This window comes from Lepidochelys kempii, chromosome 1 (assembly GCF_965140285.1).
Source record: "Lepidochelys kempii isolate rLepKem1 chromosome 1, rLepKem1.hap1, whole genome shotgun sequence".
NCBI lineage: Eukaryota > Metazoa > Chordata > Testudines > Cheloniidae > Lepidochelys > Lepidochelys kempii.
The window spans coordinates 110,781,996-110,809,586 of record NC_136380.1 but is presented as its reverse complement, the minus strand read 5'-3'; the positions used below and the strand labels follow the sequence as shown (position 1 = coordinate 110,809,586).

The following is a 27,591-nucleotide window of genomic DNA, read 5'->3' as shown; positions in this document are numbered from 1 at the left end:
CAATGTTAGTTATGGGCATTGTGAAAACTCAAACATATGAAGAAAATGTGCATGTTAGCTTAATAGTTTATAAAATGTCATGAACAAACCTGAAACTAATCTCTACATTAGCAAGTACTGACGCCTAATATAAAAATATTTATTTATTAGCATGATTACAAAAGAAAACCACCTCCAGGACTCTCAGGACTATCATGATCACACGTGATAAAATGATTGGTACTACATGCTGCTGGCTCTCACTGATCATGTAGAATGATCATGTTTACTCCTTTGAATGCTACTAATGTTCTAATCAGAGTATGAATCAGAGCTACAAGAACCCTTTCTGTGCTGAGAACATGTACGCTTTGAACCATCATGTTGAGATGTGTCTGACAGGTGTGTGTTTGCAGTTGTATCTGAAGAAATGAATAAATCTGATGAAGAGTCATCGCTAGGACTTGAGTCACTGCAACATCCATCTAGGAGTGAACAATTTGCATGAGTTCTATTACATTTTGTAGACTTTGATCTATGTTTGTCATGCCTATATGATCTTTGATGGTTTAAATGCTTTCTATGAAGAGCGATATCTTTATCCCGTAGTCTTTTATAGCCATGTTCTTTTGGTTCTGTACAATGTTGTCTTGGTTTGTGACAACAAGATTGATTTGTTTTTAAAGTTCTAGGTCTAGTTCTGTGGTTCTTGCATGTTTTCATTTCGGAAGACGAACAATTGTCGGGAGGCATTTGTGAAGAGTGGTTACATTTTACAGGTTCAGTTGACGTTGACAGAATTCTATTTCTTTCATCAGTCCTTTTTGATGGTGAGTTAATGGAGGAAGGATTATGGCCTGGTTGTTTTTTTGAAGGTTCTAAGTCTTTACCATTTTCTTTAGATTCTTCTGTTGATAAATGCGCTGGTAGTTGATTCAGGTTACTATGTTCACACTGATTTTTCACTACAGCAATGTCTCTTTTCAGGTCTTTGCAATCTATTTCCGAGATTGATTTGGCTTCATCTTTTGTTGGGTTTTCTCTTTTGTAAATGTTGTAAGTATTAGTTATTACTGGTTCCCTGCAATAATAAAAATAAGTTCAGAAACCAATATACATTTTTATGAATTTGGATAACAATTTAAAAATGATCTTACAGCAGAAACCTAATTTACAGTCTGATGTTGTCTTTTACTTTGAGGAATTAACACTTTATGTTCCAGAATTCAAAAAACCGTGATGTGTATTTAACCATAACATCTTAATTATTCAATAGCAACCATGTACTATATAATGGGGGGGAAAACAACAACTCACTGTTTGTTCTTCGGAAATATCGAAGTAAATATGTGCATCAACACTATTACAGCCAATATCAAACCAGTGACTGCTACACAGGCTATGATGATGTGCTTGAGAAGGCCTTTAAGATCTGCAGCTTTTGCTTTTTTCTTGTCATGAATACCTAAAGGAAATTATACAATTCCACATTAGAGGGGAAAATGTGTAGTATTAATAATTTAACAATGTGTTCTAAACATTGCTGCAAATAATAGTAAAACATTCTTCTCCTTTTGTAATTTCTTTGTATTAGTAAAAATCCTGTTACATTTTTGCATTAAAGTAGCACCAAACAGAGCTCTTTAAAGTTATGCAACTTATGCCCTTTGGGATATATTTTGGTATTTTCTTGAATTGCTCTCATGACTATGGCAATTTAAATATTTTGTATAGATCGACTAGTAAGGATGCAGCCAAATTCCCTCCTGTCTCTACTCCCTTTCCAATCACTCAGATCAGCTAACAGACAAGCATACATTCTCTCCCATTCATGCCAGTAAAGCTTTGCTAGTGAGGACTACAGTATTGGGCCTTAAATCTCAACAGGAAGTGAACTGTAATTTCAGTATTTAAGGAAGGCTGTAAAGTTTTATTATTTATTTAAACCAAGCACTGTATTTAGTGTTTACATTGTTGGACCAATTTTAAATACAAATTATCTTTGCCTTGGAATCTTGCTGTCATATAACCTATCCAAACAAAGGACCATTTCAAACGACACATTGTGGATCAACTCATCAGCGACTTAAATGATGGGGTAAATTAGATGTCAGGTGCAAGAAGTGAAGTATTGTAACTTGCACTGATGTGACACTTTGGCCCTGATTCATCAAGATACTCTTACACGTGTACCTAACTTTAAGCTTATAGACTTCTGGGACTACTCATGCTTAAAGTTCGGCATGTACTTAAGAACCTTCATGAATTGAGGCCTAAATGTCAAAACCGTGCAAGTTTGATATTTCTTCTTACACCTGACATGCATTTTACACCACTATTTAAAGTGTAAACAGATACTGAGTCTGACTTACAATTAGGATTACTCATATGCTGAAAGTTAGGCAAGCAGTGATGTATCTTGCTAAGCTAAACCCTCAGTGGGTGTGTAAAAATGAGTGTAACCATTGATTTGGTATTTCCGGATCAAATTCAAGGCTAGCATAAGTGGATACAACTTGTGTGGAAGTTAATGGTAGCTGCACTGGCTTATGCTGGGCCTGGACTTTCTCTCAGATGTGTTGAGGATGGTGTGGATGTAAATTAGAATGGGGAGTGGGTGGGTGGGAATGGGAGGGCAGCTTTCATTTCCCTGCTCATTACAACACTCTTCCACTCCATCAGCATGAAGTTACACTTGTTTTGCATAGGCAATGAAAGCCAAACTTGCAACTTTCACTTTTTCATGCCCTAAACATGTTTAATTTACAGCACTCTTTAAATATCTGCTAAATTTGGCTTTACCACCATTTACTTCATGTTGAATGTGGCCCTCTGTTTCTCTCCAAATACTTTTAAACCTTGTTTATGTGAGATCTAAAACAGGACTCGTCACTACTCTGTATGTGCCTCTGTCACACAATAGCTCCTCCTAACTCTCCTCTCTTGTAATCAAAATGCATAGAAGCATCGTAATAACTGAGATGAGTGAATAGATGGTCATGCTTAATAAATATATTTATAATAGCAACAAGCCATAGTTTAAAATGTCTGATCCTATTGTAGGGGGTTATGTGTAATAATGAAACACCCCTCTATCTCTTTCAAAGAGTAAGATTTAGGGGTAGAAATTTCTGAGTTTCTGTCAAACAGTCCTGCCTCTATAAGTAAGCTATTTGCTTCCATGACTTGTATCTCCACCCTGCCCGCCCCCCCATACACACACTGATTTTCATTTATTTCTTCTCCCCAGACCCTTTTCCTACTAGTCTCCATCTCCCTTCTAGTGTCTGTATTGCTTTCCTTCACCCCTTCTTAGTTGCTCTTCCTTTTTGTTTTGTTAGAGAGAAGAAGGAAAGCAAGGGGTGTCTTGTAGGACCCATTTCAACATTTTACTTAATCTCTCTACTCTTAATATAATTCATTGTGATGATTCCCCCTTCAAAGCCAATCAGTGCTGCTCCTGCAGCTGAGTTGAGGTTGTCCCCAGAGAGATGATTTTCTTCCCTCAGGGCTATATGTACTGCCTCTGCCATAATCTGACCTTGAACTCCGATGCTCTGCCAGTAAACATTTGGCTTCAGAACGAATCTTTGGAAGCCCAGAAAAATCAGTATGCATAGAAGCTGGACACATATTGTACTAAATCTACTCCTTAGAAACAGCACCCTTAATTCTGGCAACCTAATCTGCAGCCACAGTACTTTGGAATCCAAAAGCCAGCACTCACAGCAGTAATTTAGCATATATCTCGTACTAAAATCTACGAACGTAAATAGACATCTCTCAGTGCGTCTAGAGAGACGCGACCATCCAGCTGTGCTGCTACTGGACTCCACTTTATTCTCTCCAATAAATGGCACTAGTAGTCCTTTCTTCCCTCGGTCTAGTTTCTAGGAATCGGAGGCTGTAGGTTTTCAACTGGATGATTGGCTACTTGAGGAGAAAATACATCCACACCCATTTATTTGTTGCATTCATATTAAAAATAGCAATACTGCATTTATTTAACTGTTCTTTATCTGTCAGCTGAACTTTATTCCATAGATGAAGTCCTGCTAACCAAGAGCCTTATCGGTGAACCATCTGTAAATTATTTTCTTGTGACTTGTTTGATGAATTCTGAAACCAAAGCCATGCAGCTTGAGTACAAAAGTAAATGTAGTAAATAGGTAGACCACAGTTTTTTGTATAGCATTTAGTTCTGATTTCTCATGTCTCACTTTATTAGATGCTTTTATTGTAATCTAAGCAGCCCAACAACAACACAATCTGCCCTTTTAATGTTGTAATTGAGGTCTATGCAAACAAATTGCCATAGCCATAGAAAAATGTTTGCCCTCTTTCAGCTGAACACACACGCTACATTTTAGCTGAATAAAACTCTACTGAAAGGCATAAATCAAGAGTTTAAAAATAGCAGTAGCTTACTAAGTCAATAAATACAGGACAACAAAGCTGAAATTATACCCCTGTTGCATTAGGTAAGACTCCATTTAACTAAACTACAGTACGTTTTGTTGAGATGGGCAGGAAGAGCAAACTGGTATTTTATCTGTTTGCCTACACTAAACCCTTGTCTTAATGTGCAGCTTTATTGTTTTTTAAAATAAGTAGCAGCCAATATTTTACCTTCATGCTCTTTAAAAAATTCAAATCGTTTGGCATCCTTCATGTTTGCCTTTGTTGTGACACTTGTAGGCTCTGTTTGGGGGGAAAAAAGAGTAAATTCAAAGTGTGTGAGTCGTAATTAGTAGTACAATAACCACTAAGGCAAATTATGGCGTCTCAGCAATCACTTATTCAGCCCATAACTGTGACATGCTAACAGGTTATATGTGGAGATGTTGCGAGCCAGTACAGGCATTTCTAATGCACCTATGGCAGGGATATCTGGACACTAAAGTCAGGAAGATAAACTTAGAAAAGCTTTTTCTGATTTATTTTGAAAAATTTGACAGTTACAGTACTAATATTTTAAAGCCTGGCCTCTGACACTGTGTACACCTGCAGGGGTAGTTACATGTCTCACTACGTGCTTTGTGAATGCAAAACTTTCAGGTACCACTTTGAAGTTCAGTTTGAGGCAAGCACAGACTGACCCCTCAGATTTGGGTGCAGTCTGTTGTAGTTTAATATAAAATCAGCCAGTGGTGTGTAGGCAGTGGTCTCTTTAGCAGGAAACAACTGAAGTGAAAAGCCATTGAGTGGTGGTTATACGAGGAGATAAAACTGGAGCCATTACGTACAGCAGACCTTTTCATTTGGTACTCCGTTTTATTACCTGGCACAGGTGTTGCTTTAAATTGTTCTAGATTTTCATCTGAGACTTGTAGACTGCGACTATGTCCCTCAAAAGGGGTCTGTGTCTTGTTTTCCTTTTCACTGGATTCTGACTTCTCTTTAATAAGAGAAAACAATTCATTTTAAAATGGCATTTAAGTCTTCACTAGCTGATGATGACCATATCAATGATGTAATATTTCTCAGCTTTAAAAGTTAAAGATCATTTTGTATTTTTGTGAGTGAGTCATCTCACCCGTCCAGCCCCAAACAAACAAACCACCTATTTTTCTGGAGGAAATTAAACTACATAATAGTTTTTAAAATCCAGTTAACTGATGCAGATAGGTAAACCAGACACATTGGGTGACTTCCACATTGCATATATTTTACTTTACATTCCAGTTACTGCATTTTTAGCAAATTACAGTAAGAAGCTGAATATTTTATTAACAGAAACACAACCGCCACCCCACAATTTTGTAGAAGCAAGTCCTGTTATGTAGACTCCTGCCACTATAGGCACAATATCCCGCTAGAAAGTGGACAGAGCCAAATCACTGCCCACATATATTCAAGGCACCCTGGTAAAATATTTTAAAATGTTTTATATTTCAAAAAGTTTGTAATCCCATAATATTAATGTACCAAAGAGGAAATGGATAACTGAAACATTCGCTCATAACATGTTACATCAGTATAAATGCTAAAAGTAACACTGGTAACAAAGTAAAAGTACAAAACATTTGTCATGTAACTGAAAAGTTTATAACCGCTAATGCAATATTCAACACAAAACTAACAATTTATTAGACTCAGCTCCTACTACAAACTTCCATATGCTGCCAGGGACACAAAAAGGTTGGGGGAGAAGTGACATTAAAGAAGAGCCATGAGGAAGATGTGGAGTAATGGGAGGGTCTCATGGGAAAGGTTCTAAAGACCTTGTGGATCATTATTATTGTGAACCCTAGAGGCTTTGATACCATTGTGCTCTAAGCTCTGTATAAACACAAGGTGAATGACAGCACCTGCTCCAAAGAGCTTCCACTCTAAAAAAAAGAACAAGATATAACAAGTGAATGAGGTAAACAAGTGAGTGGGGGACAAAAAAATAGTAGTTTTAGTACAGAGCAGTGTAGTGTGCAATTCTTAGTCCATCGGTAACAGTTATCAAATAGCAGCGGCAGTGATCACACTGTACTGGCCAGCAAACATCCTTCTCTCTGAAAAGGAGTTTAAACAGCAATCTAACTTATTTATGGACAGTGGACACCACTTAAAAATTTGATATTTGCCAACCTGTACTACCCTTTACCACAAATATTGCCTATTCCAAGAATAGTGGGACACTGTAGTACCTACTGCAGATAGGTAACTACCTACCTACATTTCTAAAGTACCTGTCACTATCGTCTATATGTATGGCCTTAATATCTACTGGCAAGTTATTTCTTTTTAATGGCAACCACAGTATCGTTTCCACATGTGTCTAATTTTCCATAACTAGGACATCCCAGATAGGCTGGGAACAGTTTGTTTGTAGATGAAAGAATGAACGCATGCAAGAGAGTACAGACTGATCTTCAGCAGTGTGATTGGAGGCCCATATAAATTACCTAGAATATTCTATGTGGGGAAATCCCAGGAATAGGGTTTTTTTTAAAAAAACTTGCAAAATAGAAGCAAGATTAATTCCTTCAATGTGGGCCCCTTAGTGAATGAGGGAGGCAACCTAGCGACAGAGGATGTGGAAAAAGCTAATGTACTCAATGCTTTTTTTTGCCTCAGTCTTCACAAACAAGGTCAGCTCCCAGACAACTGCACTGGGCAGCACAGCATGGGGAGGAGGTGACCAGCCCTCTGTGGAGAAAGAAGCGGTTCGGGACTATTTAGAAAAGCTGGACGAGCACAAGTCCATGGGGCTGGATGCGCTGCATCCGAGAGTGCTAAAGGAGTTGGTGGATGTGATTGCAGAGCCATTGGCCATTATCTTTGAAAACTCATGGTGATTGGGGGAGGTCCCGGATGACTGGAAAAAGACTAATGATGTGCCCATCTTTAAAAAAGGGAAAGAGGAGGATCCTGGGAACTACAGGCCAGTCAGCCTCACCTCACCCCACCTGGAAAAATCATGGAGCAGGTCCTCAAGGAATCAATTCTGAAGCACTTAGAGGAGAGGACAGTGATCAGGAACAGTCAGCATGGATTCACCAAGGGCAAGTCATGCCTGACTAATCTAATTGCCTTCTATGATCAGATAACTGGCTCTGTGGATGAGGGGAAAGCAGTGGATGTGTTGTTCCTTGACTTTAGCAAAGCTTTTGACACTGTCTCCCACAGTATTCTTGCCAGCAAGTTAAAGAAGTATGGGCTGGATGAATGAACTATAAGGTGGATAGAAAGCTGGCTAGATTGTCGGGCTCAATGGGTAGTGACCAATGGCTCCATGTCTAGTTGGCAGCTGGTATCAAGTGGAGTGCCCCAAAGGTCGGTCCTCGGGCCGGTTTTGTTCAATATCTTCATTAATGATCTGGAGGATGGTGTGGATTGCACCCTCAGCAAGTTTGCAGATGACGCTAAACTGGGAGGAGAGGTAGATACACTGGAGGGTAGGGATAGGATACAGAGGGACCTAGACAAAATAGAGGATTGGGCCAAAAGAAATCTGATGCGGTTCAACAAGGACAAGTGCAGACTCCTGCACTTAGGACGAAAGAATCCCATGCACTGCTACAGACTAGGGACCGAATGGCTTGGCAGCAGTTCTGCAGAAAAGGATCTAGGGGTTACAGTGGACGAGAAGGATATGAGTGAACAATGTGCCATTGTTGCCAAGAAGGCCAGTGACATTTTGGGATGTATAAGTAGGGGCATTGCCAGCAGATCAAGGGACGTGATCATTCCCCTCTATTGGACATTGGTGAGGTCTCATCTGGAGTAGTGTGTCCAGTTTTGGGCCCCACACTACAAGAAGGATGTGGAAAAATTGGAAAATGTCCAGCGGAGGGCAACAAAAATGATTAGGGGTCTGGAACACATGACTTATGAGGAGAGGCTGAGGGAACTGGGATTGTTTAGTCCGTGGAAAAGAAGAATGTGGGGGGATTTGATAGCTACTTTCAACTACCTGAAAGGGGGTTCTGAAGAGGATGGATCTAGACTGTTCTCAGTGGTAGCAGATGACAGAATGAGGAGTAATGGTCTCAAGTTGCAGTGGGGGAGGTTTAGGTTGGATATTAGGAAAAACTTTTTCACTAGGAGGGTGGTGAAACACTGGAATGCGTTACCTAGGGAGGTGGTGGAATCTCCTTCCTTAGAAGTTTTTAAGGTCAAGCTTGACAAAGCCCTGGCTGGGATGATTTAGTTGGGGATTGGTCCTGCTTTGAGCAGGGGGTTGGACTAGATGACGACCTGAGGTCCTTTCCAACCCTGATATTCTATGATTCTATGTATGTAAGCTTTTCTGTGGGAGCCCAAAATCGTATGAATGGGAACACAGTCACCAATTATGAGGGACCTGTAAGGAGGAGAGGGAAGATGAATAGCATTAAATTAGGAAATGAGCTACTCTGACTTATAAGATCTTTACCTGGGTTTCCCTAATTGTACTGGAAACAGCAGTCTCTAACAAAAGGCCAAGTGGCACATTTATCAAAATCAGTCTGATGGTCTGATCTCTCTTCCAGGTATGGAAGTAAAAACAAATCTTTCTCTGGTAAAGCTTCACTAAGCAATTATAAGTAAGTGAAATAAAGCTTTTTTATCATGCAATTAATGAATTTGCAGGCTTCAATAGAGGATGGCTGCATATGAAGGAAACTGTTATTGCATATGCCAAAAATCAAACTTGCATGTATTGAAAGAGAAATAGTTTTGTTCCAAAGCACCAGAATATCTTGAATTCTCCTGAACTGTTTTTGCTCTCTATAACTGGGACAGTAACACCTCATTAAATCTGCAATTTGGTCTTTAGCATACCTAGATCTTCTCAGATGAATGAAAGAAGCAATCATACATATTGTTCCTGAGTTAGATATATGACTTTCTGATCACTTTTTCCCTGAGTTTATCTCACAGGTTCCAGGTTCTTTGGGGAGGGAGGGACAGGAACAGAAAGTGCTCTTCAGGCAGATCTGGGGACCAGTTACTTACATTGTAGGAGTGAAAGCAAGCCCAAGAACATTGGTCAGTCACTTTCTGTGGATACCTACTATATGTGCATAGGGGTAGTATTCCAAAAAAGCACCACCACACGATAGGGTCACTGTCCTCTTATGATTGCACAAGATGTAATAGGTTCATCTTTAACAAGCTTAGCAAAAAAACTACTATCTTCTCGTTGTGAAATTTTCAAACACTCAGAACTTGCCAAATCCAAACCAGTTTCCTCCAGAGTAAGTCCACATATGTACTATTTGTCAATGAGGATTATTTCCATGACAAACTGCCATATTCAAAGCACGGCATTTTTGACTGTTGGGTAGTGAACACCAAAAGTTGCAAGAATTTCAAAGTAAGAAAAATATGCTTTCCTCATTCTCCCCTCACTTAAAAAAAAAAAAAAAAGTGGTTGGATTATTTTTGCTCAAAGTAACCAAACAGAATTCACCTTTGGCCAGAACCAACTGTGGAAAACATGAGCCACCCAGAGGCTTAATGTGTCAGTCATGACTGAAAATAGGACTTCATCAGGGCAGGATTAATGAACTTTTAAAGCCCTCGCCTAGGACCCCAGCTCCAGGAATCACATTATGATAACACAATCTCAGCTTTCTTTTCTTTTCTTTTTCTTTTCTTTTTCTTTTTTTTCCAAAAAGTAATGGCTAGCCCTCCTGCTTCCAAAGAAAAAAGCTTGAAAACATTAGTCGTGTGTAACCAATGCAGTGAGGCCTGCCTAAGTAAACTGACAGCTTGGAATAATAGCTTAAGAGGTGTGAACTACACCAGACAGCTCAGGTCTGTCTAAACTACACAAAAAAAACCCCAGCAGCAAGTCTCAAAGCCCAGGTCAACTGACTCAGGCTTACTGGGTTTGGGCTGTGGGGCTCAGAATAGCAGACGCTCCGGCTTAGGCTAGAGCTGGGGTGCTGAAATCCACTGCCACTGCGGCGTTTCACAGCCCAGCTTCCAGTTAAGCATCTATGCTACAATTTGTAGCCCTGCAGCCCAAGCCCCATGAGCCTGAGTCAGATGATCCGGGCTAGCTGGAGCTGTTTCACAGGTCTTTTATTGCAGTGTAGAGTGTAACTGCATCGTGAACTGACGTACGTGAGCTAGCTTTATTCTAGCTAGCTCGGGTCCTGGAACAGTGAAACTGGCAGCATGACCTTCAGCACAGGCTAACCCCATGTGTAATTACCCAGCATTCTAGACAAGTTCATACAGCTCGTGCTGCCACAGCCCTGCTGATCCAAGACCTGCATTAGCTAGAATAAAGCTTGCTCAAATATGTTTGCTTGAGCTGCAATCACAGCCAGTGCCTGCAGTCTAAAATTACCCACCGTAGGATGTTAGCTCTAAGCCCTACTGTTCTGGGCAAGACCACCCATCAAAACAATCCTGTTACTCCTAAGCGGAGGGGGAGAACCCTATTCTTGCTCCTGCGCGGGGGGGGCAGGGATGGGAGGAAGGGGGCTCCATATCCCTGCCTCTCTGGGAGACGGGCCCTCAACCACTACCACTTCAAGTGGGAGGAAGGGTCCTGGCCAAAAAGTGTGGCCCTGAATTGCCTTAATCCTGCCTTAGTTTTAATGCCCAACAGTTCAGCAGCCTGCTGGAACTTTGTAGGATTGCACTTTGTCTCTGAAGCTGCAATGAGAGAGAATGGCTTGGCAACTATGGTGCCTTAAGGAACAAAGGTCCAACACGGAGAACTTCAAATCTCAGCTTTGATAATTTAAAAAATTGGTTCATAAAGAAACCATTATAGAATGACTTTTTAAAAATGTTTGGGTCAAATTTATTTCTAGAGTAATAATACTGACATCATTGAAGTTACTCCAGGGATGAATTTGGTCCAATAATGAGAGAACTAGATTAGTATAAATGTTTTAGGGGGAAAATTAATTGTCCCTTGAAAGATTTTTTTTTTTGTACATACTAATCACAGAAGGACTTGCTAGCATCTAGTGTTTCAAATACAGAATAATTTGCAAGCAGAAGGATAGCACAACAAATATTTCTGTTGTTCCCTGTTAATTAAAATTTGCTTAATTTAAGGAAATTCCACAGAATGAAAGCTCTCTCTTGAGTTAGGTACCCCCTTTAAAAACAGATTGTTTCTAGTAGGAAGGATAAACACTGTACAAGGCAAATAGTTACAGTATATACGATAAACTATCTATCATAAAACATTTTTTGTTTTCTTTGTCCCCAGGCTGATTCAACTCTACAATGTTCACTACAAATGGCATCAGATTCCTGTCTTTAGAGATCTATTGTATAACATCTTGCATAAAAAAGTTAATGTCTTCAATTGTGACTCTTTTAGCATATTGGGTCATGCTGGAGCTGTCCCTTAAAGTAGAAACTAAATCTATGATAGTAAAAATTCTAAGAAAATAAATAGTAGCTAACGATATATCGAGTAGTGGAGGGAAGCTAGAAGTGATGGCCTGTAATTAGGGCCTGCACTCTGAAAGGGCCCATTGTGTCTGCCACCTGCTGGCTTTTGCAAACCCTGAGTCCTGCTGCTGCTATCACTGAATGATACTCCACTTGCTCGTATCTAGGCAGAGCTATAGCAGTGACAATCACAGCAGCACTCCCTGCTCTGCCCCATGCCCATAGATCAGGCAGATGGACAGCTCCAGCATTCAGTCAAAATGCCTAGCAATGCTATAACTGCCAAAACGTCTCTGCCCCCAGTCATAGAGAGGGCAGAAGACAGCTGCCAGGGTACAGTAGCAGAAAGCCTCCCTTTCCTCCCAGCAGCCAGGAATGAGAGGGTAGAGCCCTCTTTTCAGCAGCTGGGTGGGAATGGGGCAGAAAAGATGGAGTGCCCCACCTTGCTCACTCTCTGCCTCTTGCAGATAGATGGTTTGGGATTAACTAACTAGTTTATTAACATTCAGGGTCCATTCTCCATTGTCTTCACTGCTGAGGTTTCCATCAGGGGAGTGCACATCAGGCAGCACATGCCCATACGCAGTTCTGAGCCATTTTCCCTTGGGAGAAAGACTCATTCATGGATACTTAAAGTGACATGAATTTAAGTGACAAGTGGCAGGAGATTAAGCAGGGCTGAGAGTGCTCTCTGAATGTAAATAATCATTGTCCCTTACGCAATTAAGTTTCAAAACCAAATTAAAAACACAAACCATTACTCCTGTGTGAAGCTACTTTTCCTAGCGCACTTTTAAAATAATACATAATGTAAAATATGCTGTGAAGACACCAAATTTTGCTTGAAACCCCAAGAGTTATGTGAATGAATACTTTACAGTCCATGAATTTTGGTATGATCATAATAAGCCAAAGTGAGAGCCATGCCTGGCCAGCCTCCATAGTTGTGGGCACTACTTGCTTCCTGAGGAACATTAATAAACTTGTTCTGAGATCACCCAGCCCTATGGACTCTGCCCCCAACCCTAAACCACCACCACTGCTATAAACACTGTAGTGGGGGTGCCAGGGAGTGATGCTGGGGAAGTGGTGTCTCTTCTGATACCTCTGAATGATGGGGTTGAGAAGGCTCTCTCTAACTAACTGATAGCCAGTGTTTTAGTACCTTCCTGTATCAGGGCCTATTTTAACTGATGGCCTTGGAAATTACATGTGATGAGCTTTTGTTAGGAATGCTGTATATTCTTAACTTGCTTCAGTAAAAACTTCAAAACATGTTTTTTCTCTTATGTAGCTTTTAAAATACTTACTATCTTAGAAGGACATTTACACTTGTCAGCCTTGAATCTGAAAATGAAACTTGTTGGAAGCAGATTTCTAATAGTCAAGGGCTACTGTAATTACATCCCTATTAACATGCATGTTGGTTTGCTATTTTCTTTCTATGTCCAATCAATCCACATTTCCCTTACCTTTATGTTTTTTTAAATTTTGAAGAATGCTTTCCATGACTGAAGAGTTCATACTCTCACTAACTGATACAGGCACCTGTGTTTCTATAACAACAAGGGTGGGGGGGAAATGTTTATTTTAAAAATGTTTTTACTCCTGTAAACTCAAAAGTATTGCACTGACAAGTTGCAGTACTGTTGTATTTCATTGCTTACGTGCAACTTGGGGAATTAGTGTTCTCAACCTAATCCATAACGAACGACCCTTTGAAGATATTAATAAATCAGGCCCAGGAATATTTTATTTCCTTTCTTTTATTCTTCGGTTTTGTATATTTCTTTGTATTTTCATTTTTATTTTTTACTAGTGAGTCTTTGTTCTGTATTCTCAGGGCCAACTCCTGAAGTCTTTACTCAGGCAAAATATCCATTAAAGCAACATTCTCTACTCAGTATTTATTGTCTGTTTTCAGTGTTTTTCCCCAGGATTTAATAATATTTATTTAAGAAGGGCTACCCTGAGCAGAGCGTGGTTATACTATACTTTTCAATGTCACAAATGTGTATGAGGAGGTGAATTCTTTCTAGTGTTGGAAAAGGTACTTGAAAAAGAAAAGCATTTACCCATTGTTCTACTGTAATGACTTCTCAGATCCAATTCTAAAAGCAGAAATAATAGTAGGATCGATAAGCCAGTAAACTCAATGGCAACAGGGCATGGCGCCTCTTCTATCACTAAACTGAACACGGCATACTAGCTGATGACTGGTTGTTCAGTGGTCTACACAATGCTTGCTCTGCCTCTTTCCAGAGGAAGTGTGAGAACTGCTGAGAGAGGCATCAGTTTCTTCAGGCACTTCCCTGACTACCACTGCTCTCCCTTCCCTAACAGGAGGTTTCACCTCCTAGCACCTTCCTATTTGTTTAATTGCTTGGGCTACTAAATAGGGTGCTGCATGCATCTGCACTCTTTGCATGCCCCTAGCACCAGCTCTAGGCCTATGTGAAATGTACTTGTGATCTAAGTTCAGTGGCGGCAGGGTTTTTATGTGTGTACATACTATAGCCACCAATACGTTTGGTATGGCATTTGAGGGAGCTTTTTTACAGCAGGCTTTCTTTTTTTAAATTACATTGTGTACATAGTTTAGGGGTAATAAATAAGCCCCTGATCATGCAATCACCTATTTATCTACTTAACTTTAAGCCATTAATAAGTCCCATTGATTGTATCTATTGAAATCATTATTAAAATCAATGGGACTGTTCATGTGCTTGAGCTTAAGCAGGTACATAAGCAATTGCAGGATCAGGGCCTTTATTTGTAAGTTCTTAAAAGAGGGGATGGCTATTTGTTTTGCATGCCTTTTTCTCTCTGTTCAAGAAATGTAAACGTAGTTACATTTCTTATCTGGTAACGTTTGCCTCTCTTACCCTGAAAAAAGAAAAGGAGTACTTGTGGCACCTTAGAGACTAACAAATTTATTTGAGCATAAGCTTTCGTGAGCTACAGCATCGGATGCAGTGAGCTGTAGCTCACGAAAGCTTATGCTCAGATAAATTTGTTAGTCTCTAAGGTGCCACTAGTACTCCTTTTCTTTTTGCGAATACAGACTAACACGGCTGCTACTCTGAAACCTGTCTCTTATCCTGGTTATTGGAGGCATTCAGCACACTATTTCATATTTTCTGGATTTTAATAATGTTATTTACCAATACCTCTTCCACTGTGTGAAGTTTATATAGCATCTGGCTGTAGCCCAAGTTAAAACTGAACTGAAGATAGAGGTCTCGTACCAGATCTTCAGCTGATGTAAATCGATAATGACTTCAGTGGCACTTCACCAATTTACATCAGTGGAGGATTTGATCCTCTCTGTTTCCAGTATTTTAAACTGTGTTCATCCATAAAATAACAATGCTATAATATAAAATATAAAGATTAATGGAGAGTGAAATATACATACTATATTCTTTCTGTAAATCCTGTAATACATTCTTCAGCATCCTCACTGACATTTGAGAATGGATTCCTTTTACACTTTGGAAATTATATGTTTGAACACCTATAAAAAACATTAAGTTACTAGAAAGTGATTGAATTTTATATTTAAAAAGTTATACCATAAATATTTAGATTTACCCATGTGATCTTCCAGCGTCTGTAAAATATGGTTCAACTGACGCAATGGAAAAGTAGCCGATTCAGGCAGATCTGCAAACAAACATATGAAAACACTTGTGGTCAATTCTTCCATACTTTAATTGTAGTGAACAGATCTTTTGCCAACCAAAAATGAGGATGAAAATATCTTTTGGAATGATTTAATTATGTAGCTAGTAAAGTGGTAGGTGCTATACAATGAGTAGCTGCAAATGGATTTTAGGGCTTCTGCGAGAACACTGTGATAACAAAACTAAAATTTAAATGGCTTCACCAATGCAATGGCTCAGTGGAAGAATGTTCTGTAGACAGAAATAAAAACAGGATTGTTAGATTGGCAGCTTACAACGATGGCAGAACAAGCCACACTAGAGTGTCAGAGACACTCTGGAGATGGCAGTCAGGATTTCTCAGTGGTAAACATTCAGGCAGAACACTTTTCTACTTAGTTTTGAGAGTAATAAAACCACTAGTTGCCAGTAGTTCATAGGAAAGAAAATAAAACAGAATTTAAAAAGCACTGGTCATAATTTCTACTGAGTCCAATTATCTTAATTTTCCTTTCTTGCAGAGCTCAGTGAAAAGCTGGACTGTCCCTTATTAGAATATAAATATGTAAAATATATGGGGAACGTGTTCAGGCTAAGATTTTCAAAGCTGTCTGTTGGAACTGGAAGCCCATAAGGTTGGGATTTGACATCCTGAAGGAAGTGTTGTAATCTCCATCTGAAGCTATAATTCTTATGTGACATCCACTGCTATTGTAAAAATGGGATGAAAAATTAAACTTGCCTGTCATATCCCTTTCTCATTAAAAGGCTTCTAAAATGCGTGAAAGAAAAGAGGGGAAAAAAGGGTGGGGGGGAATGCAGCACAAGATGATAAAAACAATAAATTGCACTTCAGTTGTACAAACGCCCATTCGCCTGTGAAAGGTAAAACTGCCATTTAAACGTTAATTCAGCCTACTGTACTTCTGTACATATGGTGGGCAACTTACTACAGTAAACGCAATGATGTTAGGTAGGGCTTAATGTTAGGTTTTCTGGGTTACATTAGTATAATTTGCAAATTTATCTTTATGTTTTAACACCATGTACACTAATTGGATAACATACTGAGGTTGTTTTCTGCTTGAAGTAATAAAGGAATCCTAAACTAAATAAATGCCAAACACAAATAAACTCTTCCCTGATTTATTGACACTTTTGATGCTGACACGTCTCGGGAAAAGTAAGCTATATTTATTAGCAATTTGCCTCTGTCTGCTACCACTGAGATGGTGGTGGAAGCATCTCTATATTGCTATATATTCCATCACTGATCTCAGAAACAGGCTTCTCCGTCAACTATGGTTACAGAGCAACAATGGGAGGAGGTGGTTCTGGAGGGCAAAATTCCTTCCAATGAATGGGAAAATTGCTCCTCTTCATAACCAAATTCAACAACACACCAGTATTTAAGAGAGACAAAAAAGGGAGGCTTTAGGAGAACAGCTTCCAAATCTCTATCCTACACCCACTGTGGCGGCCCAAAAGATAGGTACCCTACTCAAATTGTAGTAACACCTTTGTCACAAAAATTCCTTGTGTGACTTAATCATATCTCTACAAAATTCCCAGAGGAAACTTTAAGCTGCAATTAAGGCTGAAAAAAACATATGTAGCCATAAAAGGGAACATATGGGCTTCTCTATGAATGAGATACCCTTCTCTGTCCCCTCTGCAAAGTTTGATAATTTTGAGCCAAGTACAAGAAGTTTTAATAGGCTTCCTGTAGCAGACTGATGATTAACTGGAAGTAGAACCAATTTTCACAGTTTCTGTGGTAGGAAATATTCAGGGATGGAAAATGTTGTTAAATAGTCAAGCTCTTCATGATACAATGTTTCTGAAGGGGGAAAACACATACAATTTTTTTAAAAATATCTTTTTTCCTAACCTGTTGGTTTGCTCTCTGTTGGGTAAGTTTCTTCAGAAAATGGTGAATGACTACTTGTTTGTTTCATACTATTCGTTGTCAAATCTGTAAATGTACAATGTTTAATATTAAATTTTTGAAAATTGATTTGGTGAAAATGAAAATCAGTGCTATGATTTGGTTAATGTATTGGCTTTACATCAACAAAAAATCATTTGCTGTGTAAAAAAACATTTTGATTATCCAGGGATTAGACTTTTCAAAAGGAAAATTCTGGTCATTCCCCTGTCCCCAAATCTCTAGAGGGTCTACTACTGGAGCACTATCCCACTCAGAAAAGTTGAAAAACAGAGAGAGAATAAATTTCATTCACAATTGTTAATTAAAATTGATCAATCTACATCCTCAGCTGGTGTAAACTGGTGTGGCGCATCTGCTCCATTTTCAAAGACTTTACATATGCCCTTTGCAACAGGAGTTCCAAAGCAGCATCAGACCTTCACGGGCATCAACTAGAATTGAAGGGACTGAGCACCTTCCAAGTTTTGGACCTAGCCAGCGAGATCAGCCTCCCCGAGTAGGCAATACTGAAGGGTACCCTGAGCAGCAGCAAGTGCATGTGTCCATACACAAAGATTTGAGATCGTATAGAACTTCAGTTTTTACTGCTGTTGCTCCTATCCATTGCTTGCTCACCTCAATCAAGCAGCTCTCCAGCTACCAGCTGAGATTTATTAAGTTAGGAATTCAGTTGCTAAGAGATAAATTGAAGGAGGGGAGGTTACAAAAGAGTGAAACACCTTTCTTGAAAGCTATGTTTCCTCCCTTCATAATTCTTCCTGCATCCCTCCCTTCAACATCATCATTATTATTTATTATTATTATTTTAGGCAGGGCTGATACCATTGCTTATTATTAAGGTTGCCTTGACGCTTCCTATTATTAGCTCCTGTTTTAGTTGCTTATAACTTTGCGATACTTTAATTATTTGGGCTGGTTAGTTAGTTTAGTTATAGGTTTCAGCCAAAACAGTTCAGCCATTTCAGAGAATAAGACTAGGAAAAATGTAAAAAAAATTCTTGAGACGTTTTCTTTGAAATGCTGTAGCACCCCCATATTTTGGAGTAGGGACTTGAAATTTGGCAGTGGGATGGCCTGTGTGTCAGGAACGTGCCTTTTGCTATCCCTCGGGAAATTCCCCCAAGTTTAATCACATCATAAGTCTTTGATAAACTGCAGTTTGCACATGCTCATTAGAGACATATTTTAGCAGCTAAAATCTCTGAAGATGCAATCTTTGCTGACCATGCTTATGCCTCTCACAGCTCCTAGTGCTGACCCGATTGTGCATCTGCCATCCACACAGAGCAATTAAGCATGCACCAGCCCAGGGCTCAGAGGGACTCTCCCTGTAATTGCTGCTCCCAGTGGATCCCAGGGCTGGGCACTGGAACTGAGAGCAGAGAGACTGTCTCTCCTGTGCTGTCAAATACCCCACTAAACAGGCAACCCTTATTTCGGCATTTCCTATCTTTGAGTGCTTGACTTTACAACTTTCATAATGTTTTTAATATAGTTGATAGCAGAAAATGGTTTCCACTATTGCTGCCAACAGAGAACTGCTTTTTCAGACTGACCCCCAGTTAATGGCATCACTTTCATGATATCTCCATCATATTGCTTATATGGGAAAATCTGTTTTACAAATCTAGACCTTTTGGATAATTTTACCCTTACCAAGCATAACATTTTCTACTTACCAGGCCCTTGATTTTGTACACTGTACAAACTATTCAAAGTGAAATTATTTATTAGCACTGGAAAATCTTGTGCATTACTTGTTATATCAACTTCTTTAACTTTACTTAATTCTGAAACAAAATTGAAAGATTAAAAAAATACTGGTTTCAGAGTAGCAGCCATGTTAGTCTGTACCCGCAAAAAGAACAGGAGTACTTGTGGCACCTTAGAGACTAACAAATTTATTAGAGCATAAGCTTTCGTGGGCTACAGCCCACTTCATCGGATGCATAGAATGGAACATATAGTAGGAAGATATATATATATATATATACATACAGATAAGTTTGGAAGTTGCCATACAAACTGTGAGAGGCTAATTAGTTAAGATGAGTTATTATCAGCAGAAGAAAAAAACTTTTTAGTGATAATCAAGATGGCCCATTTAGACAGTTGACAAGAAGGGTGAGGATACTTAACTTAGGGAAATAGATTCAATATGTGTAATGACCCAGCCACTCCCAGTCTCTATTCAAACCCAAGTTAATGGTATCTAGTTTGCATATTAATTCAAGCTCAGCAGTTTCTCGTTGGAGTCTGGTTTTGAAGCTTTTCTGTTGCAAAATTGCCATCCTTAAATCTTTCAACTGAGTGGCCATAGAGGTTGAAGTGTTCTCCTACCAGTTTTTGAATGTTATGATTCCTGATGTCAGATTTGTGTCCATTTATTCTTTTGCATAGAGACTGTCTGGTTTGGCCAATGTACATGGCAGAGGGGCATTGCTGGCCCATGATGGCATATATCACATTGTGGATGTGCAGGTGAACGAGTCCTTGATGGCATGGCTAATGTGATTAGGTCCTATGGTGGTGTCACTTGAATAAATATGTGGACAGAGTTCCTCATTCCTCAAGGGCTTCTTTTCCATGGGTAATACTATTTGCATTTACGTTCCTTTGTGGGAGAAATTTTACCTGATATTATGAAGTTACAAAATAAAGACCACACACTGCCACTAATCCAAACTCAAAAACTTCAGCTGAAATCAAGATACAAGATAATATTATGATCCTATGTATTCTATAATTCTACAGACGTATGCTGTAGAATCCTTACTCTACTCCAGAATTGTGCTTCAGCATGCAATCTTATATTAAAAAGAAGAGAATTTCTAGAGTTTATGGTTGCAAAGAAAACCTTCCAAACATGAGGCAAGCATAAATGGTTGCAGTTCTATATCCTTGATTCTGCAGAGAGCCTGAAATAGCAGCTCTGGAAAGTTGGAACAACTCTCATGCATCTGAATGGGGTGTTAACTCTGAAACATGATGGCAATTAAATATCAATATTAACTATTACAAGGGCCCTACCAAATTCATGGTCCATTTTGGTCAATTTCACCACTTGGGAGTTTTAAAATTAATCAATTTCACATTCAGATGTTTACATGGGAAATCCCAAATCATCTTTACACTCTTTTGTGAGAGCCAAAACCCCATCTGCCAAAACCTCCAGTTTCTTCTGACAACCTGTACATTGCAGTTGTGGTTTAAATTCAGAGTGCTGCAGAATTTTCCTGTGTTACAAATTTAGGAACAGAGGCCCAGATCCTCAAAGGTATTTGGGTGCATCGATTTTGATGGGAATTAGGTGAGTGTGGCACGTAAAGATCTTTGAAGATCTGGACCAGCGTACATAGAATTTAATATAAAATTTATAACACATGGACTATTACACTGATTGTATTATGTATGCAGTGCTGTTGTAGCCATGTTAGTTTCCCAGACCCTAAGAAGAGCTCTGCGTAGCTCGAAAGATTCTCTCTCTCACCAACAGAAGTTGGTCCAATAAAAGATATTACCTCACCCACCTTGTCTCACTGATTGGACTACTCATTTTCAAGTTTAATTCAGAAAAAAGCTTAAATTTAAAATTTATCTGAAGTTGATCTCCAGTATGCTGCGCAGGTGATTTGCTGAATCATCAAGCTTTTCATGAAGTACACGTCCTTGGATATTATTGTTTGCATTGAATATTTTTATTGCAGTAGCAACTAGAAGACCCAATCAAGGCTTAGGACTCCCTTTGTGCTAGTTCTCTTCACATACATAATGAAAAGATAGTCCCTGACCTAAAGAATTTACAATCTAAATATTACACTGAGAACCACTTGCATTCAGTAAGCATTTACTCACGAGTAGTCCCATTAAAATCAATGAGACTACATCTGAGTAATTACTCACCAGTGTGAGTAAGGAGTTTACAATCTGTCTTTAAATAATATAATAGTAAAAATCATTTTACTTTGCAACAGTGTAGATATAGCTTTTCATAGGGAATTAATGTTTTATTGAAAAGAGAAAAGAATTTCATACCTGCTATAAGAAGTTTTTTCCTGTTGCTACCTGTGGAGTTTCTTTCCACATTTCCAGCCTCAATTTTTGCAAGACTTTTTCCTCTTACTTTTTTATTATTCTGTATTTTCTTATCCAGTGAACTGTTTACGGTCACTTGCAAAACATCATCTTGTACTACTACTGAATTTATTTTATTTTGTTGGTCAATAATATTGCTGGCGACAATATGCACCTCAGGATTCACTCTTGAATTTTTTAAATTGTAAATATCAATCTGAGTTTGGCTTGAATTATCATTGGAATGGAATCTTATAGTAATATTAGTTCTTGTTAATCTGTCTTTGTTATTACCAGTATTTTTATCTTGCTCCAAATCAGGAAACAACATCCTTTTCTTTTTACCCTCTTCTTTTTTTTCATTATCCACTTTCTTATATTTTGTCCGAGTGTCCAAAAGTATATTTGGGAAAATCTTCTGCAGCTTGTTAATAATCAGCATTGAAGAAGTGTTAGATACCTGAGCTGCTTCTGTTGTCACGCTGTTAGAAGATAGCATCTCTTGCACATCAATCTGCACTCCATTTGGTAATAACTGTGTTTTTACAGATGGCCCTGAAACTATATAATTGTACATATTAAAATCATAATTCTGTATGTATGAAATTCAGATGGCTAGCACAAGGCTGGTGCCAAAGTTGAAGTAATGCACAGACTTTGTGCTGGCCCTCTGCACAGGGATGAATTTTATCGGAAGAGGATAGATAAGAAATTTAAAAACTGGGAATACTTGCCTTTTATGTCTGTCATATTCACAGGTGTGCTTAACACTTCATCTTGTTTTTCTGAAAGTTTATGTTCATGCATCATATGCTTCTGGTGCAGAACTTGGATCCGATGATCTAAAATAAAATAGGTGAATGACTACTTGTGAAAAGGCGAAAGAAAGAGAGAAAATATTTACAGTATTTTAAACTGTTTTGAAAGTGTCAAATACTACAGTAAATTGTAAATGAGAATTACTGACCATAAAATATTTCTTCTAATTTTTAGCAATGAAATATATCTCTAATCCAGAAGGAGAGAAGAAAAATAAACAACCCCAAAACTTTTATATAAAAGGATTTAATAAGAGAAACAATGTACATGAGAGGAAGGTGTGGATTATCAAGGACTTTAAAGAAACCGAGAACGTGAGTATAAAATCCTTACGTCAAGAGTAACCTTACAAAATGAAATGTAAATTGAGGTGAAAAACTAATGTATCTCATTAACCGGGTACTAGTTTCCTGCAATTATTGCCTCTACAGAACTGAACTCTTGGAGCTGTGCACCATACACACAGAATAAGCACACCCCAGATGTATAATCACATTGAGACTGTGTCTGTAAACGAGTTACTACAGCTCAATCCCTTGTAGTTCCTATCAACCAGTCATAATAGGGAGACTCCAAATTGGGATATATGACAGAAGTAGAGCTGATGTGTAATAATCTTATGAATACTGTCAGAGTTGCTGTGCATTAGTCTGGAAATACTGAGATGTAACAATTTTTTCCTGTATAAATGTATTCATCTAGTGTAATAGGGGCTGTGGGAGGTAAAAACAGGAAGAGAACACAATGGCTTCCTGGATAAGCAACCTCTGACCAAACATTTAGGGCTGTGAGTTCTCAACCTTTCCAGACTACTGAAGCCTGAGCCCCGCCACCCAGGGCTGAAGCCTGAGCCCCGCCACCCAGGGCTAAAGCCCAACCCTGCTGCCCAGGCCTGAAGCAGTAACTTAGTTTTGTGGGGCCCCCCGTGGCATGGGGCCCCAGTCAATTGCCCTGCTTGCCACTCCCCAACTCTGGCACTGCACTTGCAACCCCCCTAAACCCATCCCATGACCTTCCCCCCGGAATCACAACCCCAAGGTTGAGTAACACTGATCTAGATGTGTTGATGTACCACCTGGAAGACCTCTGCGTACCCCTGGTTGAGAACAACCGGTTTAGGGTGCCAATTACAAGACAATGGTATACTTCCAGCCCCAGGCTAGGTACTAGACGGTAAACAGCTAAAAAGCACTTTTCAGGAGAAGGAGGAGAGCCAGTTGTCAGTGAGCTCTGACAGGGAGACATGCTGACAAGACTTGTCTACACTTACACCACTGCACGGCTGTAGCACTTAGTGAAGACGCTACCTATGCTGATGGGAGAACTTCTCCCGTTGGTGTAGGTACTCTGCCTCTAGTAGCTATATGGACAGGAGAAGCCCTCTTGTCAGCATAATGCTGTCTATGCCAGGGGTTTGGTCGGTATAACTGCATTGCACAGGGGAATGGATTTTCCACACCCCTGACTGACGTAGTTATACAGACATAAGTTTGTAGTGTAGACCAGAGCACAGGCTCTGTAGCACTGTCTGAAGGAGCTGGGCCTTTCCAGATGCAGGGAATGATAAACCTTAGGAAAAAGCAGGCATGCATATAAGCTGGTTTATTGTTTTTAAGGTGTATTTTTTCTGAACTGCCTTTGTTCTAATAACTAATACTTTGCTTGAAGAAGGCTGTTTGGTCTCTAATTACCATTGTCATTGCTTCCAGAGGGAACAGAACTGCAGGCAGTAAGTCAGACCTGCTGAGTCAACCATGATTAGTACCAGGGAACTGTCATCCAGGGCCCAGCTTGAGAGTGAGAGAACTGTGTGGTTCCACCCCAGGCAGGGTGGCCTGAGAGGTTGGAATGTTCAAAGAGACAAGGAGGGGTCAGAGGTGCTGTTACCTGGGAACTGTGACAGGGTGAAAGGAGGCACAGTGTGAATCTGTGACATTAAGATTTTCATCAAACTCCAGCTATTAAGTAAAAAGAAAAGGAGGACTTGTGGCACCTTAGAGACTAACCAATTTATTTGAGCATGAGCTTTCGTGAGCTACAGCTCTCACGAAAGCTCATGCTCAAATAAATTGGTTAGTCTCTAAGGTGCCACAAGTCCTCCTTTTCTTTTTGCGAATACAGACTAACACGGCTGTTCCTCTGAAACCAGCTATTAAGTGAGTAACTTTAGTTTTCTCCTTCATAAAATTACTCCCACAGATGAAGCTAACATCTGGTATGACACACACTTTCAGTCTGAAGATGATAGGAAAATGGAAGAGGGACTGAAGAAGCATTTTCCCAAAGTGGGCATCTGAGCTAGGCCTTGAATCTATACAATTATATTGGGTGGAGGTATGCAAAGAGCTCCAATTGAGAATTTTAGAAACTGCTGTGATCTGTCTGTCTGTTTGGTAGTGAGCCCAGTGGTCTTGAGACCTTTTGCCTTTTTGGTATTTGGACACCAACTTCTTTATAACGAGCATTAATGCATTCCGTACTCTATTTAGACAGCCTCTGAGCTAAAATATCCCCCTGCTGTCCTTTCTGCATGGGTAAAGAAAAGCCAAAGTGGTTTTCTAAAACACTTAGTTCTTCAGTACAAAAATCTCAGAGCCTGTTTCATATTCAGATTGTAAACGACAGCAGTCTCTGAAGAGAGATGAAGTCTAAGGGGAAAATAACAACAGGGAAATAAAAGAACCACGAATAGTAGGTTTGTCTACTCTGTGGCAGAGAGGTGTGATTTCCAGCTTGGGCAGGCATGTACGTGAGCTAGCACAATGAAAACAGTAGTATGACTGCAGTGGCATGGGTGGCAGCTCGGGCTCACCACGCAAGGACAGCCACGGCTGAGATCATACATATATACTCGGGCAGCTAAGCTGAGCTGCTGTGGCCACACAGCTGTTTTCAGTGCACTAGCTTGAGCAGGGCTAGTGGTGTACATATACCTGAGCCGGAATTACACCTTTCATCTATGTTGTGGATGTGCCCGACATTACAAGAAGCAGCAGAATTATTAAAAACACTTTTAAATTGTTGCCCGATCTATTACGGATATTTTATTTTGTGGATTGTCTTGACCCATTTTTACGTCATCGTTGAAATCTTTCGCTGAGTGCTCTTCTGTGATGGATTTATAGTTTAAGCATAACAGAAGACCTAACGTTCTAGACTGCATGCACACAGTAATTAATAAATATTGTAAATTAAGATAAAAGAAATGCTACTTACTGAGTAACTTAATCATTGATTTAATTTTATTTTTGGAAAGGACTGGAACATGTGCATCTGAAAATGAAACACTTTACAATAAGAATCTATTATATAAATCATAAATATTATTAAGATTTTATTTCCAAAATATAACTAGTCATACTAAAACTCTTGCCATGGTATCTATTACACCAAGTAATAAGGGTCGGCTCCTTCAATGAAGCCAATGTGACAGCTCCATAATCCCTTGTGCTAGCAGGTGCTCAATCCAGTGGGAATGCTGTGGTGCTTCTCTGCGCCAAAAGCAACAGCTCTGGCAAACTGAGGGGCAGCGGCCATTTCCATTGCTTTATTATTTAAACAATCTAAGAATTCCAAAGGCAGTAGTGATGAGATATCTCCATAAATAAACTACTTTCCACATTATTTCTCAGAACACAATATAACTCCCTTTTACTACAGTTACAGAATATCTTTCATCAGTTCCCTGTAAATACTCATTGATATTTGCATACATAAAGTTTATAGAGCTATCAGGCCAGAAAAGGAAAGTTGTGCATATTTAATCCTGCAGGCTTTACTGTAGCTAAACGTCTTATATAATTGTGTTATCTGTTGTTGTGGTTAATTCATATGTAACCAATGTGTGATGAACAATTTTAAGTTGTATGTAGAAGTGTAGGAATATGCAGGATAGTATTATAGCAGTATAGGATTAATAAGCATATATTATTAGTAAAAATTTGTTAGGTATATAAGTAAGGAAAAGCTGTAAATAAAGCATGGCCTACAGGCTGATGCCTGTCAAATTTTAGCTTAGCCATATCAAGCTTTAGGCCCGAAAGAAGCTGACATGACTACAGACCCAAGGGTAACCCTGTACCAGTAAAGTTGTAAGATTATCGTAAAAGATGTACTAATGGGTGATGTTCAAGAAAATACGTCACAATGTGCCCATCACTACCGCAAGATGCCTGATTGTAATATCATGGGAAACTGCCCTGACAGCAAGTTACCATTGGGACATGTTGATATAAATGTTAATGAAGATAAGGAGAGCTAAGAGGATAGTCTATGAAAAGGAAGCACCACAACATTAATGGGGTGTGGAAGTCCAGATAAGGGGAAAGGGGTTGGAACCCTCATGTATATGCATAGGGGTTATGACTGAAACGCAAAAGAAAAGGGGTTCCCCAACATGAATAAAGGAGGAAGAATCCAACAGGAAGGAGATCCTCTGCAAATGACCACCTGCTGAGACATACTCATCTCTACGGTGCTACCCTTGGGGATGTGAGTATAAAATCTTTGATGTTAGATCTTTTGTGGTTTATTTCTATCTCTGCGTTATGCCTCCAGTAATTGTGGTTTTGTTCATGTGCTTAACGAAATTCTTAATAAAAGGACAATTGATAACTTGAGAATGTCGTGCTCATTGCTATTGTTCCTCCTATGCTCCTAGAGTCTCCAAACCTAATGATATTTCTAATAGTGATTCTGACCCTGCTATTTCTGATACTGTAGCTCAGGGAGCATGAACCTTTGGCACAGGTTACTGCAGTTTAAAGTACCATTGGTAATCTCATCTATATTATAAAGGCTATATCACTCAAGCAAAACTCCCACTGAAAATACTGGGCCCTTAAGAGTTTGACATAACCACCTACCATACCCATTATGAACACCACAATATATTCAAGAAGTATATGCAAGAATCTAAAGTTCCAACTCTAAACCAGTGACAAAGCTGATTTTGAAATGGTTTTAATGATAGACAATCTGCATACCAATTGACTCATTTACGCACATGATGGCTTAGAACAATACCAGAAAAATATGTAAAAAGGTCTGTAATGGTGTATGACAATTGCTTCCAAGTATGCTGACCTTTGGTAAATGAAACAAACAAAAAGTACAGTACTCTTTTGATGAGACATTAATGAATGATTAAGAATGGATACAGCTGCATCATATGAGCCCTTGTTAAAAATATTCTTTTCACTTTGTGTCTGTCCCATAATTATAATAGAGATATTGTGCAAAGCAGTCAGCAAGCAT

The 27,591-nt window shown here is 39.2% G+C and overlaps 2 protein-coding genes across 4 annotated transcripts in view; one reads left to right on the top strand and one right to left on the bottom strand.

Moving 5' to 3' along the window:
* TUBGCP3 (tubulin gamma complex component 3) overlaps positions 1-25,491 on the top strand; it is a 152,498-nt gene extending 127,007 nt beyond the window's left edge. Inside the window, exons 18-19 of the mRNA XM_073350050.2 lie at positions 22,510-22,649; positions 24,535-25,491. Coding sequence (XP_073206151.1) covers positions 22,510-22,649; positions 24,535-24,603 — 209 coding nt within the window. The 3' untranslated portion in view covers positions 24,604-25,491. The remainder of the gene's footprint in view (positions 1-22,509; positions 22,650-24,534) is intronic.
* LOC140913503 (uncharacterized) lies at positions 148-25,604 on the bottom strand. 3 transcript variants are annotated; one of them, XM_078853632.1, is made up of 11 exons: positions 25,552-25,604; positions 22,251-22,358; positions 21,977-22,077; positions 17,383-17,466; positions 15,421-15,492; positions 15,245-15,343; positions 13,299-13,382; positions 5,261-5,377; positions 4,609-4,680; positions 1,297-1,444; positions 148-1,060 (listed from the first exon to the last, which is right to left on the bottom strand). In XM_078853632.1, the coding sequence occupies exons 4-11, from the start codon at positions 17,447-17,449 to the stop codon at positions 292-294; spliced, it is 1,428 nt and encodes a 475-aa protein (XP_078709758.1). In that variant the 5' UTR covers positions 17,450-17,466; positions 21,977-22,077; positions 22,251-22,358; positions 25,552-25,604; the 3' UTR covers positions 148-291. The 3 variants fall into 3 exon arrangements, with proteins under 3 accessions (XP_078709758.1, XP_078709759.1, XP_078709760.1); XM_078853633.1 differs by lacking the exon at positions 13,299-13,382; XM_078853634.1 differs by lacking the exon at positions 17,383-17,466.
* Positions 25,605-27,591: the final 1,987 nt, after the last annotated feature.